At 35.0% G+C, this 15094-nt stretch overlaps 1 protein-coding gene across 2 annotated transcripts in view; it reads right to left on the bottom strand.

Annotated features, from left to right (window-relative positions):
• Positions 1-15094, bottom strand: part of Ccser1 (coiled-coil serine rich protein 1) — a 1090845-nt gene that overhangs the window by 472040 nt on the left and 603711 nt on the right. For both annotated transcript variants that reach the window (XM_041634515.1, XM_041634523.1), the window contains exon 9: positions 6123-6200. In XM_041634515.1, the coding sequence (XP_041490449.1) occupies positions 6123-6200 (78 nt within the window). The remainder of the gene's footprint in view (positions 1-6122; positions 6201-15094) is intronic.

Below are 15094 nucleotides of genomic sequence, written 5' to 3'. Positions count from 1 at the left end.
ATTAAGAAAGTCATATTTTACTATTGTTGCAAGCAGTAATTATTATATTTAAAATATCAAAGTTTAAGAGTATATGATATGTATGTTAAATGGATGTGATTAGTTTGTTTAGTGGAAAAAAACAAGGTGGCAATAAGAGTGTTCAAAGATGCAAAATTTAGTATGCACTCTCACATCCACTGATACTTGTACACTTTGCAATTTACATGAATTCATTTAGTTTTACATTTCATAAGTCACAATCATGAGTAATATGCTTGCCAACCCCTTTTAACTAAGAAATAGTCTTTCAGACCTGATGTAGTAGCCCAGGCCTGTTACTGAGGAAGAAGGAATGTTGTTGAGTTCTAGGTCATCCTAATCATATAGTAAGTCCCAGGCCAGCTTAGGCTAAAAAGACCTTGGCTAAAAACAGTGGGAAAAAGTACTCAGTTGCAGTTTTGCAACCAAGATTCCAAAACCAAAAAGTTGGAAATCATGAGATTTCAAGCTTCTCATCCAGTTTCAGGTTTTACCTTAAAATTAAAGAAAATGCTAACCCTTTTATACTATTTTTCTTCCAGAAAATAATTCTATGTTGGACTATAACATCGATTTAGTGGATTAAGTCCAAATTCATAAATCCATTTATAAACATAAAATTCATAAAATAATGATAAATCTGAAATAATTCTGATATTTATAGAACTGACTCTAAGTATTCTGAACAGTAAATTATACTCTTTTAGAATAAATTTTCTATATACTAATTCAGTCTCATAAATTTACAATTGTAATTACCATCTTAACTCAGCATCACTAAGAGTATAATTTCCTTGCAATCTTACTTTACAGTGCATAAGGTTAATGATATATGTGGCTTGCTTTTAAGAAAGTTTCTAATGGAATAGTTTAAAAATTCCTGCTCCTGTGCCAGTTCTGTATAAATACACTTATAAAACTTTTTCCCTTAATTCCTATGACTACACTGCAAAATCACTTTATATCTTTTTTTTTAAAAAAACACTTTCAATCTACAACTGTCAACGTCTTTGTCTCTAAAAAAAATCCATTTCTGTTTTCTCACTGGCAAAAGTAAGGTAAGCATGAAGACCCTCTAACCCGAGAGGGTAAAGCAAGTGGCTAAGAAGTATCAACCTCCAAATAAGGAATCAAGTATTTATACATTATTTATATTGCATAAGATATTGCATATAACCTGGAGGTGCATGTAACCCATACATACAGTAGGATGTTCAACTACTGGACCCATCCTATGAGAACTTGAGTATGTGAAGATGGGTCTAATGTGACTCCTGGAACAATCACACAGAGATATAAGGGGCAAATGTGCTGATATCAGTTCTTCCAGAGAGATAAAAGGAGAGCAGAGGAGAAGGGGAGGGGGGAGGGGAGGGGAGGAGAGGAAGGGAGCGATAGCAGGGGAGGACAGAGGAGAGAAGAAAGAGGAGAGGAGAGGAGAGAAGAGAATGAAGAGAGAAAACATGTAATTATCAGGAACTCTGATTGAGTTTAGCTTTTATTTTATTTTTTATACCTAGAGGTTATGTAAAGGGGTTACTAAGTCATTGTTCCTTCAGGTGGATATGCAAAGTAGGCCTGGGTCTGCTGTTCCCTCAGGTGGATGGTACACATAGGCCTGATTCTCTGCTCCCCAGATGACAAGACAAAGGAAGCCTTGGTTCTCTGTTCCCACGTACAGGCTTTGATTCTCAACTGTGGGTTTCCTGATACACTCAATCTGTTACCTGGCTTAATAGTCCAGAAGCACCTTTTTTATACTAGGTGTTGTAGTTTTTATGTTAATCTGACTATTCTTTCTCAACACTGTAGCAAAGATAATATAATTCTCTTACTGACTGGGACTTTCAGAAGGTCTTGAGGGAGGATGTTATAATAGGATTTCTATCAAAGAGACTATCTGGGGCTTTTCAGTTAAAGATTCCATGGAAAAAGTGATATTTGCTGAATATTAATTCAACAAATTTTCAAAGCTGTGTTATAAGACCATCCATGCTAGACAAACCAAGCATCTACACTACATAGAAAGTAACCAGTTTACTATTAGCACTTTTAATGAATGTTCTTATCCAGGCATTTAATATAATATGAAAAATAATTGTCCTAAAGCAAACAAAACTCTACAATTCTTTATACAGGTGATTTAATTTCTAGGTATAAACAAAAATAACAGAGTTGAGTGAATATTAACAGATGGAGCATTTGGAGAAAGACATTATTTTGTCTGGCAAGTATTGGGACATATGCATACACATCAGAAGTTCTGACTGTGGAAGGTGACAGCATCGTGGCTAGGGAGATTTAATACAGTACAGTTGTCAGGAACCAATGAGAATGATGAGTTGACAACACTCAACTGAGATAACATGGCACAAAAACTTCCCACTCTAAAAAATGGCTAATCAACAAATGCATTAAAAGCATCCTCATCTCCACTCTGAAGGAGACAAAAGAAAGTTCTCATGTATTTACGAACTCGTTGTACAATAACTGCCAGAGTAAGCACATAAATGAAATATAGTAAAGCCAGGGGATATATCAATATACACAGAAGAGTGTACTGAGACATTCTCTCCATACCTTCATATATAATGTATATTTTACTATTTTTCTAGCCTGAGTAGAAACTTTTTATATAAAGCATATTTCCTTGAGAAACATAGTTAAAAGAGTTGAAAAACACAAAGTAATCAAACTTTGATATAATAGACATATATATTGGACTAGGTTGAAAATATATGTGAATCAAACTTCAACCCACTTTTAATAGTAAAGTTAATAATACATATACCCACCATAACAATTCAATATTTGATGAAATACCAGGCACTTTTACATTTTAAAAAGTGATAAAAATCTTAAAAGTTCAGTTATATTAAAGATATTCCGTAAAAATTCAAAACACACGCAAAATAGTAGATCTCATTACTCAAAATTTTAATCCTAAAAGACAAATTTTGTGATTATTCTGAGTAAAATCAAGGTATTACTTGAATGAAAATTTATACTGGAAGTCGATCATATTAATGGAAATAATAACCTTTGATAAAACAGAGCAAGAAAGTAAAATTGTTCACTAAAATATTAAATTAATTAAATCCTAAATTTTCTCACTGCTAACAATTAATACCTTCCTTTTTAAATTTAGCTATTCACTCTCAAATAGTTTAATCAAATAATTATTTGCAGTATCTCTCAAAATTTAAATATTGACAGACGGTGTATGTGCTCTATGGAGGCCTTTATCTGCAGGTGATATAATCAGAAAGATCTCAATCAGTGTTAAGGTCTTATAGGAAACTGATGTTTCATGATTCTACCCAAACATCTTCTATCCGGTTTCACAAGTGTAGGTGACACTTAAATTATTTAGGTTCGAACGTCCTTATAAAATTGCTTCATGACAGAGTTTGTTTTAAAAAAACAAACCTTTAAATTGCTCGGTAATAAGCTTCCATTAGTATATTTTGTACTGGGTCGATACGGATTCCATTCTTATGCAGGATATGTAGCAAAAACCATGTCCTTAATGCTAATGGTGACTTGGTATTTTGCAATCTGATATTCACACCTCTGACCCATGATCACAATTGGTCCATAAAGAGCAAATGTGGTTGATACTGACAGATTCAAAAACCAGGTAGGAAATAATAAGAACAAAAGATGATGTACAAAGTTTCGATAAAATTTTTCTTTCTTCCCTGAGAAGCTCTAGAAAATTATAAATAGATGTTTATACACATATGTAGGTGTGAATGTGTTTATCCTAACTTAAAATATTGACACTATGAAGAAAATATTATAGAGATAGCTATTCATATGCACATGTAAGTTAAATTATTTACATTTAAGATTTACAGTTTACAGATGACAATTCATGTTCTTGGAGAAGTGTGGACAAGTCACATGTGTCCTAGTTATTAAGCAATTCATAATTCTAATTGTCTTACTTTTAATTGATTTACAATATTCCTTTTCTCAGGTCTTCATATAGAAAGCACTCTCTGGTGCATGTGGTTGAATATAGTTACTTTGCTAAGTTATGTGCATTTAGTCATCATTTACTGATTGCGTGGATTGTGTTATATATAAATGCCATGGAAAGGCTAAGCATATCAGCATGAACTGAGTACTGTCCGGTGTTAACAGCTCTCCAGACTATAACAAGTGCTTGGGGTAGGAGGAGCTCTTTGGTGGGGGGAATCTTTGGAAGTCACTATCAAGGAAGCATTCTTTCTTGGCCTCAGGTCATGGGCAACTTTGCCTTCATCACATGAAGACAAACTAAGAACAATGAAAACTTCAAGAGAACTATCATGTTCCTCCCTCATTTTCACAATTTGTGCTTGCATATTTATAAAACCAAGTACTATGGTGTATTCTGTGAGAAAGAACATAATGATCCCCAGAGAAGCAAATTCACTCCGCAGACACCAGTTCTCACGAGCATCCACAATGGGGTCTAAAACGTGACACTGGTACATACAAATATTGCATTATTTGTCTATGTTGAGTCACTACTGAGTCACTTAGAGTAGAGATACTCAAACATTAATTCCCAAACCACACCCAAATGTGTATGGGTCTTTCTTGTCTTTACATTAAGAATGTATTACTCTCCCTAACAATCCAGGTGCCCTACAGAGCTCATGATACAAATGGTTTGACCTTCCTGGAATTTAGATAACCCACGTAAGAACTGAGTGCTTTGAAGTAGCTGGATTAGAAGCTAACCTGTAGTGTACATGTGCTATGATGTATATTGCAATATGGTTTGATGGAGATTTTGCGTTTATAATTCTTTTTGAAACAACTCTGATATCCAGACTTAGAAATACACAGATAATTATCTAAAATGTATGATCTAAGAGCTGATAAACAATTATGTATTTACAATTGCCATATTGGAGGAAAAACTCAAAAGAGATAAACAATGGATTACTTGTAAACTATCCTAAATTATAAAACTAGTTTCTCTCAAAAATAAAGATTAACAGCAAGAAGATAACATCTAAAACTAGGCTAAAACCATTGTTGTAATGATCTTAGTACCTGTAAGTTACTTAAACATCTAGAAGAAAACATTAAAATATATATTATAGAAAAATTCCCCCCAAAAATATAGCTTTTAGTAGCTTTAAACTAAAACTAAACTTTGAAAACAATTTGTGCTAGAAGTCAAAACTAGTTTATTTTGTGACAGAGACATGTATACAATATAAATTTAATGCAGTTTGCATGGCAACACAAGAGTGACTTCTACATTTATTCTATCAGATAACATGAGATATAAAAATATGCTGTCATTATAGTGAAATGTTCACAAAACTCAAAGCTTGAATGTATCCAGTTTTGTCAACAAAGCTTACTCATCAACAGTTCTAAATGTAAGAACAGGTTCTCCCAATAGTTTTCCCCTTTACTTTTTAGCAGAGGGGAGTAGAAGCAATTCAACAAAACACAAATTTTAGAGCTATGCTTAAGAAAAACTGTTATTTACATCAGCTTTACAAAATCATATAGGATTTCTGGAGGGATATCGGGTTTAAAACATCTTACAAACCTATCAGCAAGTATTTTACATTAAGAAGAAAAACCACTAACTTTTAATTAAATTACTTGCATTATCTACATTGAAGCCCAAGAGCTAAAACATTATGGTAAAATTGTTTACAGAGTTGGAGGTATTTTTACATGCCTGAATGTAAAAACGTTTGGCCTTAGGTTATTGCAAACCCAATAACTTTATTAAATTGTGAATAAATAAATTAGAATTTTCTTAAAAACAAATTATCTTATTATTATTATAGTTATATTATATTATAAATTACAGTATTCTTATGCACATTTTCATGTATCTTAAAATTCACCAGGTTAGAAATGTTGTTGTAAAAAAGTTAATAGGACTTGCGTATGCCACTTGGTGCCTGGAATTATCTTTTTCAGGTCATCAAGGTGTTTGGAAATGTTTAGAACAAGTGATAATCAAAGAAGAGCCCAATTCTATGCAGTCAACCAGGGACACCACAGCGGAGGTAAATAAGCTGTGAAAGTCTGAAAACCAGTAAAGAAGATAAAAATGGTCTTATATAGTTACTTACATCACAGCCTAGAAGTTCAGTCTGCGTGGATTTATCTACTCGTGAAGCAAAAGCCTTCTGTAAATGTTGCACTTTTTCCTGCAAAGTGGAAAAAGAAAATTACAATAATGGTAAGCCATGTGCTTCTATGCTAATATTTCCTGCTTACTAAAATTTGATTAATCTCTAATTCATGAATCCCTTTGTATGTGTGTGTGTGTCATCAGTTATCATAATGTTTTTGAATGAGTGCAAATATTTATAGATTAGTTTTTGGTCACAGCCATCCCAAGGGGCCATCTTTTCATCTAGTCTAAGAGTAACTGTGGTGCTTTGGATAAGAGCTAGCCAGCATATTGCAGGCATTTGAACGCAACTGCTAAGGTGTGTGTTGTAATTCTGCAGCACTGACACACATTTGTAGGTTGGGTAGAGAATGTACTGCCACCTCAGATAAGAAGAGAAAGATGTATTATATGGGGACCAATTTAAAGTAGAAATGGGTGTGAAATGGGGCTTTTGAGGGGGGCAATAACGCATAAATTCCTGAAGTCAGAAATTGCTACAATGATGGGCCTAAATAGATAGAAGTTCAAAAATTGTTTATAGAGATACTCAGGAAAGAAACAGTGAAGAATGAAGCCAGTGGAGTCAGGTCAGGAAAGAAAGTACAGATATGCCAAGGGATGAGACCAGAGTGGCAAGGACAAACCAGACAGGACAGAAACCTGCACAAATGATTCCAAGTTAGTTTCTTTCTCAAAATACTATTCTGCAATTGCAAGGTGAGAAACCCATTTGAGATAAATCACAACACACTGATTTCAACTTGTCAGTGACCTTATATTATGCATAAGATGAAATCAGAACAAAGTAACACAGAGGAGAGGGGCATCTGGCAATAAGTTCTTAGGCACCTGTGGGTTTTTTTTGTTTTGTTTTGTTTTGTTTTTGTTATTTTTGTCTCTCTAATCCCCTAAGCAAACACAATTTCCCTAGCCCCTCTGGGAGATAGTGGAAGGTTAAATTGATTCAATTTCTCAGAGGGAACTTTTACAAATAAAATAATTGTAAACGTGATTATGTAATTGACTTTAGCGTTTCCTTTCCAAGAAATGAACAACTTGACATTTCTTAATTAAAACACACAAGTTGGTTTGTTCTTATTTAAAATTAAGAAAAAAAAATGTGTGCATAATTTATAGAAACATGGCACATGTTTGTAGAGAGTCAAGAAGAGATAAAGAAGATGTCTACTGATTTATATTTGCTAATGCTTGAGGTACTAAATTATGTTGATTTGAGGTAATGTGTACTATTGCTACTGTTTACAAATATTTTTCATAGCTAAACCTCTTAGCAATTAAATTGTAGATTAGAATATGTCACTGTTGTATAGTAGTAAAAGATAACTTTTATCATAAAAAATAACTGCATATAAGACAAATACAGTTTCTGAACTGATGGAGGCATTTAACTGCATTTACATTTTCTTTCCTACTGTAATCTTTACCACTATAATTATCAGTACTAATAGCAGATGCAAATGTGATACAGGCTAGATGTCAGGCAATGAAGCAAGTAAACAGGCACAATTTATGTATGTAAAATGGTTATTTTAAAATATTATTGTCACTTAAGTACATAAAACAGACACTGAGTTAAAGATCACACAAGACATTAAGTAGAACAGGAATTTTAAACCTTCCTCTGTCTTCAACCTTAGTGTTCTTATGTGTAAAGATATCCCAACTTTGAAAAACTATGAAGAAAAGTTTTTGTCTCTATGTCATATATTCAAGAAAACATACAAATAAATAGTTTCTGTAGTCATTGTACAACAGTAATTGCAGGGTGATAACAAACTATTTTTGAGGTCCACATGATTGTATTCTTTTTAGATTTTACTAGGTTTTGGTTGTCTGCGGAAGGAACTTAAGATGGCTTTAGATTTACCCATTAATTTCTTATAAAGGTTACAAGTTCACAGAATACCTACTGACAAATATATGATAAGTAATGTATTTTCAGCAGGAATCAGGAGTGAAGGATAAGGTTATTATTGAATTATAATACAAATTTCAAGAAAGAGCAATGAGGCAAAGTAAACATGTAAAAGACAAATTTTGAGAAGGCATGAAATTCCTCTAATAGCCATGATAATTAATGACAGCAGAATATTCTGAGTCTATTCTATTTGTCTTAAGTCTCATATTCAAGCATTCAAGCACAGACATATTGGGGACGGGGGCATGTGTATGTGAGTGATAAAACAGACATTAATAGACTGGACATCCACAGCATTTTCAATCCATAAACAAATTCTAATTTCACATGTTGGCATCATCCCCACACTCCCTGTTTCAGGTTAGATATCCAGCATTCACATAATAGTTCACAATCACCCATAACTCCAATGCCAGGAGATCCAACCATCTCTTTTGACCTCTGCAGGCACCAGAAATTTACTGAGTACACAGGCATACATTCAGGCAAAGCATTTATATACACAAATTAGATAAATAAAAAAACTTAAAACACAGTTGTATGTAATGTTTCAATATACAAATACCAAACACAATTGGAAAGAGATCTTGAAACACTTTTGTACTCAAAACAAACAGAAAACTCAAAGAATAAAACTAAGGTAGTTACTATGAGGACCATAAGATTAAAAACTGTAAAACTCTTAAGACAGAGACTGGGTAAGACACTAGAAGATGGAAAGATTTCCTATGCTTATGGATTAGTAGAACTCATATAGTAAAAAAAAATGAACATCCTACCAAAAGCACAATTTAAAGATTCAGTGCAAACCCAAGTCAATCAAAATCCACCAACATTTTCACATAAGTACTAAAAATAAGTCCTCAAGTTCATATAAAATCACACACACACACACACACTAGATAACTAAAGGATTCCTAAGTAAAAATAATAATGATTATTGTATTAAATTTCAAGCTAAGTTTAAAAGCTATAGTAATAAAAATAGCATGGTACTGGCACAAAGAGAGACAAGTAGATCAGTGGAAGAAAATAGAAGACTTAAACATGAGTAATCATAATTCCAGCTGTATGATAGATATTTGTCAAAGATGCTATAAAAAACCTACAGTGGAGAAAAAGAAGACATATTCAAAGAACAGTGCTAGAAAAACTGAATGCCCACAACAACTTATAAGCAATACGTTAATTAAAATGGAAAGATCATGAATTTGAGAGGGATTTAACGGGTATACAGCAAGAGTCGCTGGAGAGGATGTGCAAAAGTAATGAAAATACAATCCTCATGTATGACATTTTCAAAACTAAATTTAAAAAGCAGTAAATTTAGTGGAAAAAGGTCTAATTTACTTTGTTTTATATTTTTATTTTATTACTTAAAAAATATCAATCCGTATTCCCACTCCCTCCCTTTCTCCCACTCCTACCCTTCCTCCCACTCCCTTCCCACTCCCTTCACAGACCCTCCCACCCCACTCCCTCCATCCTAAAAGAGGGCAATGCACCCCACCCTGTAGAAAGTCCAAGGCCCTCCCTTCTACATCTAGGTTGAGCAAGGTATACATTCAAAGAGAATAGGATCCCAAGAAGCCAGTACATGCAGCAGACACAAATACCAGTGTCACTATCAGTGGCCCCTCACTCTGCCCCAACTGTCAACCCCCTTCAGAGGGAATTGTTTGTTCCCATGCTCATTCACTCCCAGTCCAGTTGAAGTTGGTGAGCTACCATTAGCTCAAGCAAATTGTCTCAGTGGATGAACCCCTCATGGTCTTGAATTCCTTGCTGATACTCTCACTTCCTCCACTTTTCAACTGGATCTTGGGAGCTCAGTCCAGTGCTCAGATGTGCCTCTGTTTCCATCTGTTGTTGGATGAAAGTTTTATGGTGGTATTTAAGATAATCATCAGCCTGGCTACAGGAAAAGGCCAGTTCAGACACCCTCTCATCTATTGCTCTGGGTCTTAGCTGGGGTCATCCTTTTGGATGCCTGGGCATTTTTCTAGAGCCAAGTTTATTGCTAACCCCATAATGGTTCACTTAATTAAGGTATCTCTATCCTTCCTCTCATATCTGTCTGTCCTCCATTTCAACTATCCCATTCCTTCAAGTTATCCTCACGTCCCCCTTCTTTCTCCCCTTTACTGCCTGCCCCCATGCTCCCATTTTTTTTTTCTGTTTCCAATTTCAAGGTGGGTCTATATATGTTTTTCTTTGGGTTCACCTTATTACTTAGCTTCTCTAGGATCATGAACCTATTATAGGTTCAATGTTTATGACTAGTATCCACTTATGAGTGAGTACATACCATATTCGTTTTTGTGGGGGACTGAGTTACCTCACTAAGGATAGTGTTTTCTAATTCCATCCATTTGCATGCAAAATTCAAGTGTCATTGTTTTTCACCGCTGAGTAGTACTCTAATGTGTAGATGTGCCACACTTTCTTTACCCATTCTTCAGTTGAGGGGCATCTAGGTTGTTTCCAGTTTCTGGCTGTTACAAATGTTACAATGTTCTGCTATGAACATAGATGAACAAATGCTTTTGTAGTATGATTAAGCATCTTTTGGGTATATTCCCAAGAGTGATATTGCTGTATCCTGAGGTAGATTGATTCCCAGTTTTCTGAGAAACCACCACACTGATTTCCAAAGTGGTTGCACAAGTTTGCATTCCCACCAGCAATGGATGAGTGTTCCCCTTGCTCCACATCCTCTCCATCATAAGCTATCATTAGTTATTTTATCTTAGCCATGCTGACAGGTGTAAGATGGTATCCCAGAGTTGTTTTGATTTGCATTTCCCTGATTGGTATGGGAGAATTGTCTGTATTCTGTCTATTGTGTTTTAAATAAACACTGATTGGCCAGCAGCCAGGCAGGAAGTATAAGCAGGATAACCAGACAGGAAATAGAGGTGGGGCAATAAGAACAGGAGAATTCTAGGAAGGAGGAAGCCCATTCTTCCGCAGTACTTTCCAGACACTGAAGAAGCAGGATGTGACCTGCCCCGTTGAAAAAGGTACTGAGCCATGTGGCTATCGTAGATAAGAATAATGTGTTAATATAAGTTATAAGAGCTAATAAGAAGCCTGGTAATGGGCCAATCAGTTTATAACTTATGGAGATCTCTGTGTGATTTTCTTTGGGGCGTACTGGTTGTGGGAACTGGGCAGGAAAGAAACCCCAACAAGCAGGTCCTCATGTTACACCTGAGGAAGTTGAACATGTCCTTAAGTATCTTTTGGCTATTTGAAATTCTTCAGTTAAGAATTCTCTGTTTAGTTTAGTATACCAATTTTTAACTGGGTTATTTAGAATTTTAATGTCTAATTTCTAAAGTTCTTTATATATTTTGGAGATCAGTCCTTTGTCTGATGTGGGGTTGGTGAAGCTTTTTTTCCCATTCAGTAGGCTGCCTTTTTGTCTTATTGACTGTATCCTTTGCTTTACAGAAGCTTATCAGTTTTAGGAGGTCCTAAAATAAAATACACATTTATTTATTGTTGTTCTCATTGTCTGTGCTACTAGGGTTTTATTTAGGAAGTGGTCTCCTGTGCCAATGCATTGAAGGTTACTTCCCACTTTCTCCTATATCAGGTTCAGTGTGTTTGGGTTTATTTTGAGGTCTTTAATTCATTTTGGCTTGAATTTTGTGCATGGTGGCAGATATGGATATACTTTCATTTTTCTACAGGTTGACATATTTATGCCAAAAACATTTGTTGAAGATGCTTTCTTTTTTCCAATGTATAATTTCAGCTTATTTGTCAAAAATCAGGTGTTTATAGAGGTGTGGATTAATATACAGGTCTTCAGTTAGATTCCATTGGTCAATGTCTCTGTTTTTATGCCAATACCAAGCTGTATTCATTACTATAGTTCTGTAATAAAGCTTGATGTCAGGGATGGTAATGCCTCCTGCAGTTCCTTTATTGTATAGGATTGTTTTGGCTATCCTGGGGTTTTTGTTTTTCCATCTAAAGATGTTTTTTTTTTCAAGATCTGTGAAGAATTTTGTTGGGATTTTGATGGGGATTGCATTGAATCTATAGATTGGTCCTGGACAGGCACTGTGCAGACATTCAGAGACCATGGATGCTAGCCCAGACTACTGTACCCAGCAAAACTTTCCATCACCATAAACGTGAACACAAGATATTCCATGACAGAACCAGATTTAGTCAATACGTAGTCACAAAACCAGCCCTATACAAAGTACAAGAAGGAAAATTCCAACCCAAAGAAGTTAGCTACAAATAAAAACACATACAATAGATGATCTCAGAGCAGCAAACAAAATCCTTCCCAAAGAAGGGAAAAATGCACACAACAATATCACCAACAACAAAAACAAAAATAACAGAAACTAGTAATCACTGGTCATTAATATCAATGGTCTCTATTCATCTATAAAAAGACACAGGGTAAGAGAATGGATATGAAAACAGGATCCAGCATTCTGCTATTTAAAAGAGACACACCTCAATCTCAAAGACAGACACTACCTCAGAGTAAAGGGTTGGGAAAAGTTTTCCAATCAAATGGACCTAAGAAACAAGCAGGTATGGCTATTCTACAATCTAACAAAATTTATTTCAAACTAAAATCAATCAGAAGATATGGAGAAGGACACTTTATACTCATACAGGAACAATTCATCAAAATGAAGTCTCAATTCTGAATATCTATGTCCCTAATCCACATATGTAAAATAAACATTACTAAAACTTAAATGGCACATCAAACCTCACACACTAATATATTTCAACACCTCTCTCTCAACAATGAATAGGTTAAACAGACAGAAACTTAACAGAGAAATAAGAGAACTAACAGATATAATGAATCAAATGGACTTAACAAACATCTATAGAACATTCCACCACACCATGGAACCTTCTCTAAAATTGATCACATTCTTGGTAACAAAGCAAACATCCACAGATACAAAAAGAGAATTGGAGTAATCCACTGTGTCTTATCGGATCACCATGGAGTAAAGTTAGTAAAGAATTCAACAATACTACTCCCAGGAAGCCTACAAACTCATGGAAACTAAACAGTCAACCACTGAACCACTCCTAGGTCAAGAAAGAAATAAATAAAGAAATTAAAACCTTCATTGAATTCAATGAAAATGAAGGCACAACATATCCAAACCTATGGGACACTATGTTTTATTTTTTATATTTAAATTTCTTTAACTGTTTATGTCTATTCAATGCCTGTGGGAGAAAAACGGCACCACAGAAGTTTATTTTTCCATGGCTTATGAGCTAATTAAGTCACATGTCACTGAAGCAGCATTGTGAAAGGCAACTGTCATAGAATGAGGTACTAGGAAGAGATATGGAAAATACAGCAAAACTTTCCTTTAAGAAAACTTCAAAAAAAAATATAAAACCAGACCTAACTCTCCCCATGTACAAAATCCAAATCAAAAGTTATCAAGCACTTGGTGCTGGAGAGCTGGCTTAGCAGGTGAGGGCACTGGTTGTTCTTCCAGAGAACTAAGCTTTAATGCCCCGTCGTTCACAACCATCTATAACACTAAATCCAGAGGATTCTGTGTCCTTTTCTGGCCTTTGCAGGCACCAGACACACAAATACATGCAGTCAAAACACTCATATACATAAAATAAAACACAATAAAATAAGATTTTAAATGTTTCTAGGAACTTAAATGTCAAACCCAAAACTATCAAGTGAAGAGAAGAAAACATAAAATGCTTCGAAATAGTGAAATGGACCATGATGATTTGAAGAAGACCCTTGGAGGACAAAAGAGATATCACAGACAAAGAGGATTGCATCAAACTATGAAGTTTTAGTACAGCGACCATGGTGGGATGCTATGGGAGATAGAGACGATAGCGGCTGCACACTACTGCATAACTGGAGGCTAAAGAACAAGAAGTCATTATTGCCATCCCTCATTTACAGAAGAGAGCTTGGCAAAGAATAGGTTTAAATTAGGAAAACTTATTTCTAAAACATTTAAAGAACATAAAATCTGCTATAACATAGTATGGGTCTAACAGCATGAATCTAGAGCTATAATGATGGAAATGAAATACTGTTAATTAACAGGAAGGGAGCATAAAGGCTAACTTTTAACATGGAAATGTAATATAATTCATTATAACAAAATTCACACAGTGTGGTAGATCGAGTTTATTCTATGAAATAAGTGGGTCAATGGAATTTGAACATCATCATGTGTTGGATTTTGATGCCAATAATAAGATTCATTTACGTAAAACAAAAGCTAAACCGAGAGAAAATCACCAGATTTCTTAACAATGCCAAAGCCAGGGATGAGCACAGGGAGGCAAAGTCAAAAACTGAACAGCTTACATTAATTATTCTTATTCCCCCCTTTATTGAGCATTTATCAGTGCAAACGTTCGCAGAAATAGGAGGAGTATAGCTGCCAAGTAAACAAACATCCTTAAGTGTAGCTGCCAAAGACAGAGAACAACATTTTAGTGACAACCAGTCATAAAACAGCAACTTCCTTGATGCTCAAAGCTAGTCATGCTGTGTTTCAGGACACAAGAGCAGAACTCTAGGGCTGACCTACACTGACCCTGAAGACCTAGTAAAACTGGACATCTTGGATGCGCAAAGTCTAATGAATAAAATCAGGGAAAACAGAGCCTGGCAGACAAGCATCTGAGAGGAGAGGACTGCTGTCAACAACTGTGCCTCAGGCTACATCAGGGGAGGTTAGGAGCTCCTGAACACAATGCCTCTAAAGTTTGACTGCCCACCAGGTATATAATAGTCACCATGACCTTCAACTGTGAGGAATGGTCCCTTCTTGTCTTCTATTTCCTTTTTCCTCAAGGCTGCTTAAATTACTTTGCTACTAACTGACTGGGAGAAAAAAAAAAAAGATTTGAAAGCCTTTTCTCCATTCTTGCTAGTTTCTTTCTTTCTTTCTTTCTTTCTTTCTTTCTTTCTTTCTTTTATTTTGTTT

This window comes from Microtus oregoni, unplaced genomic scaffold (assembly GCF_018167655.1).
Source record: "Microtus oregoni isolate MIOR12 unplaced genomic scaffold, Mior012 000002F_ref0000024, whole genome shotgun sequence".
NCBI lineage: Eukaryota > Metazoa > Chordata > Mammalia > Rodentia > Cricetidae > Microtus > Microtus oregoni.
This window is presented reverse-complemented; position numbering and strand designations above follow the sequence as displayed.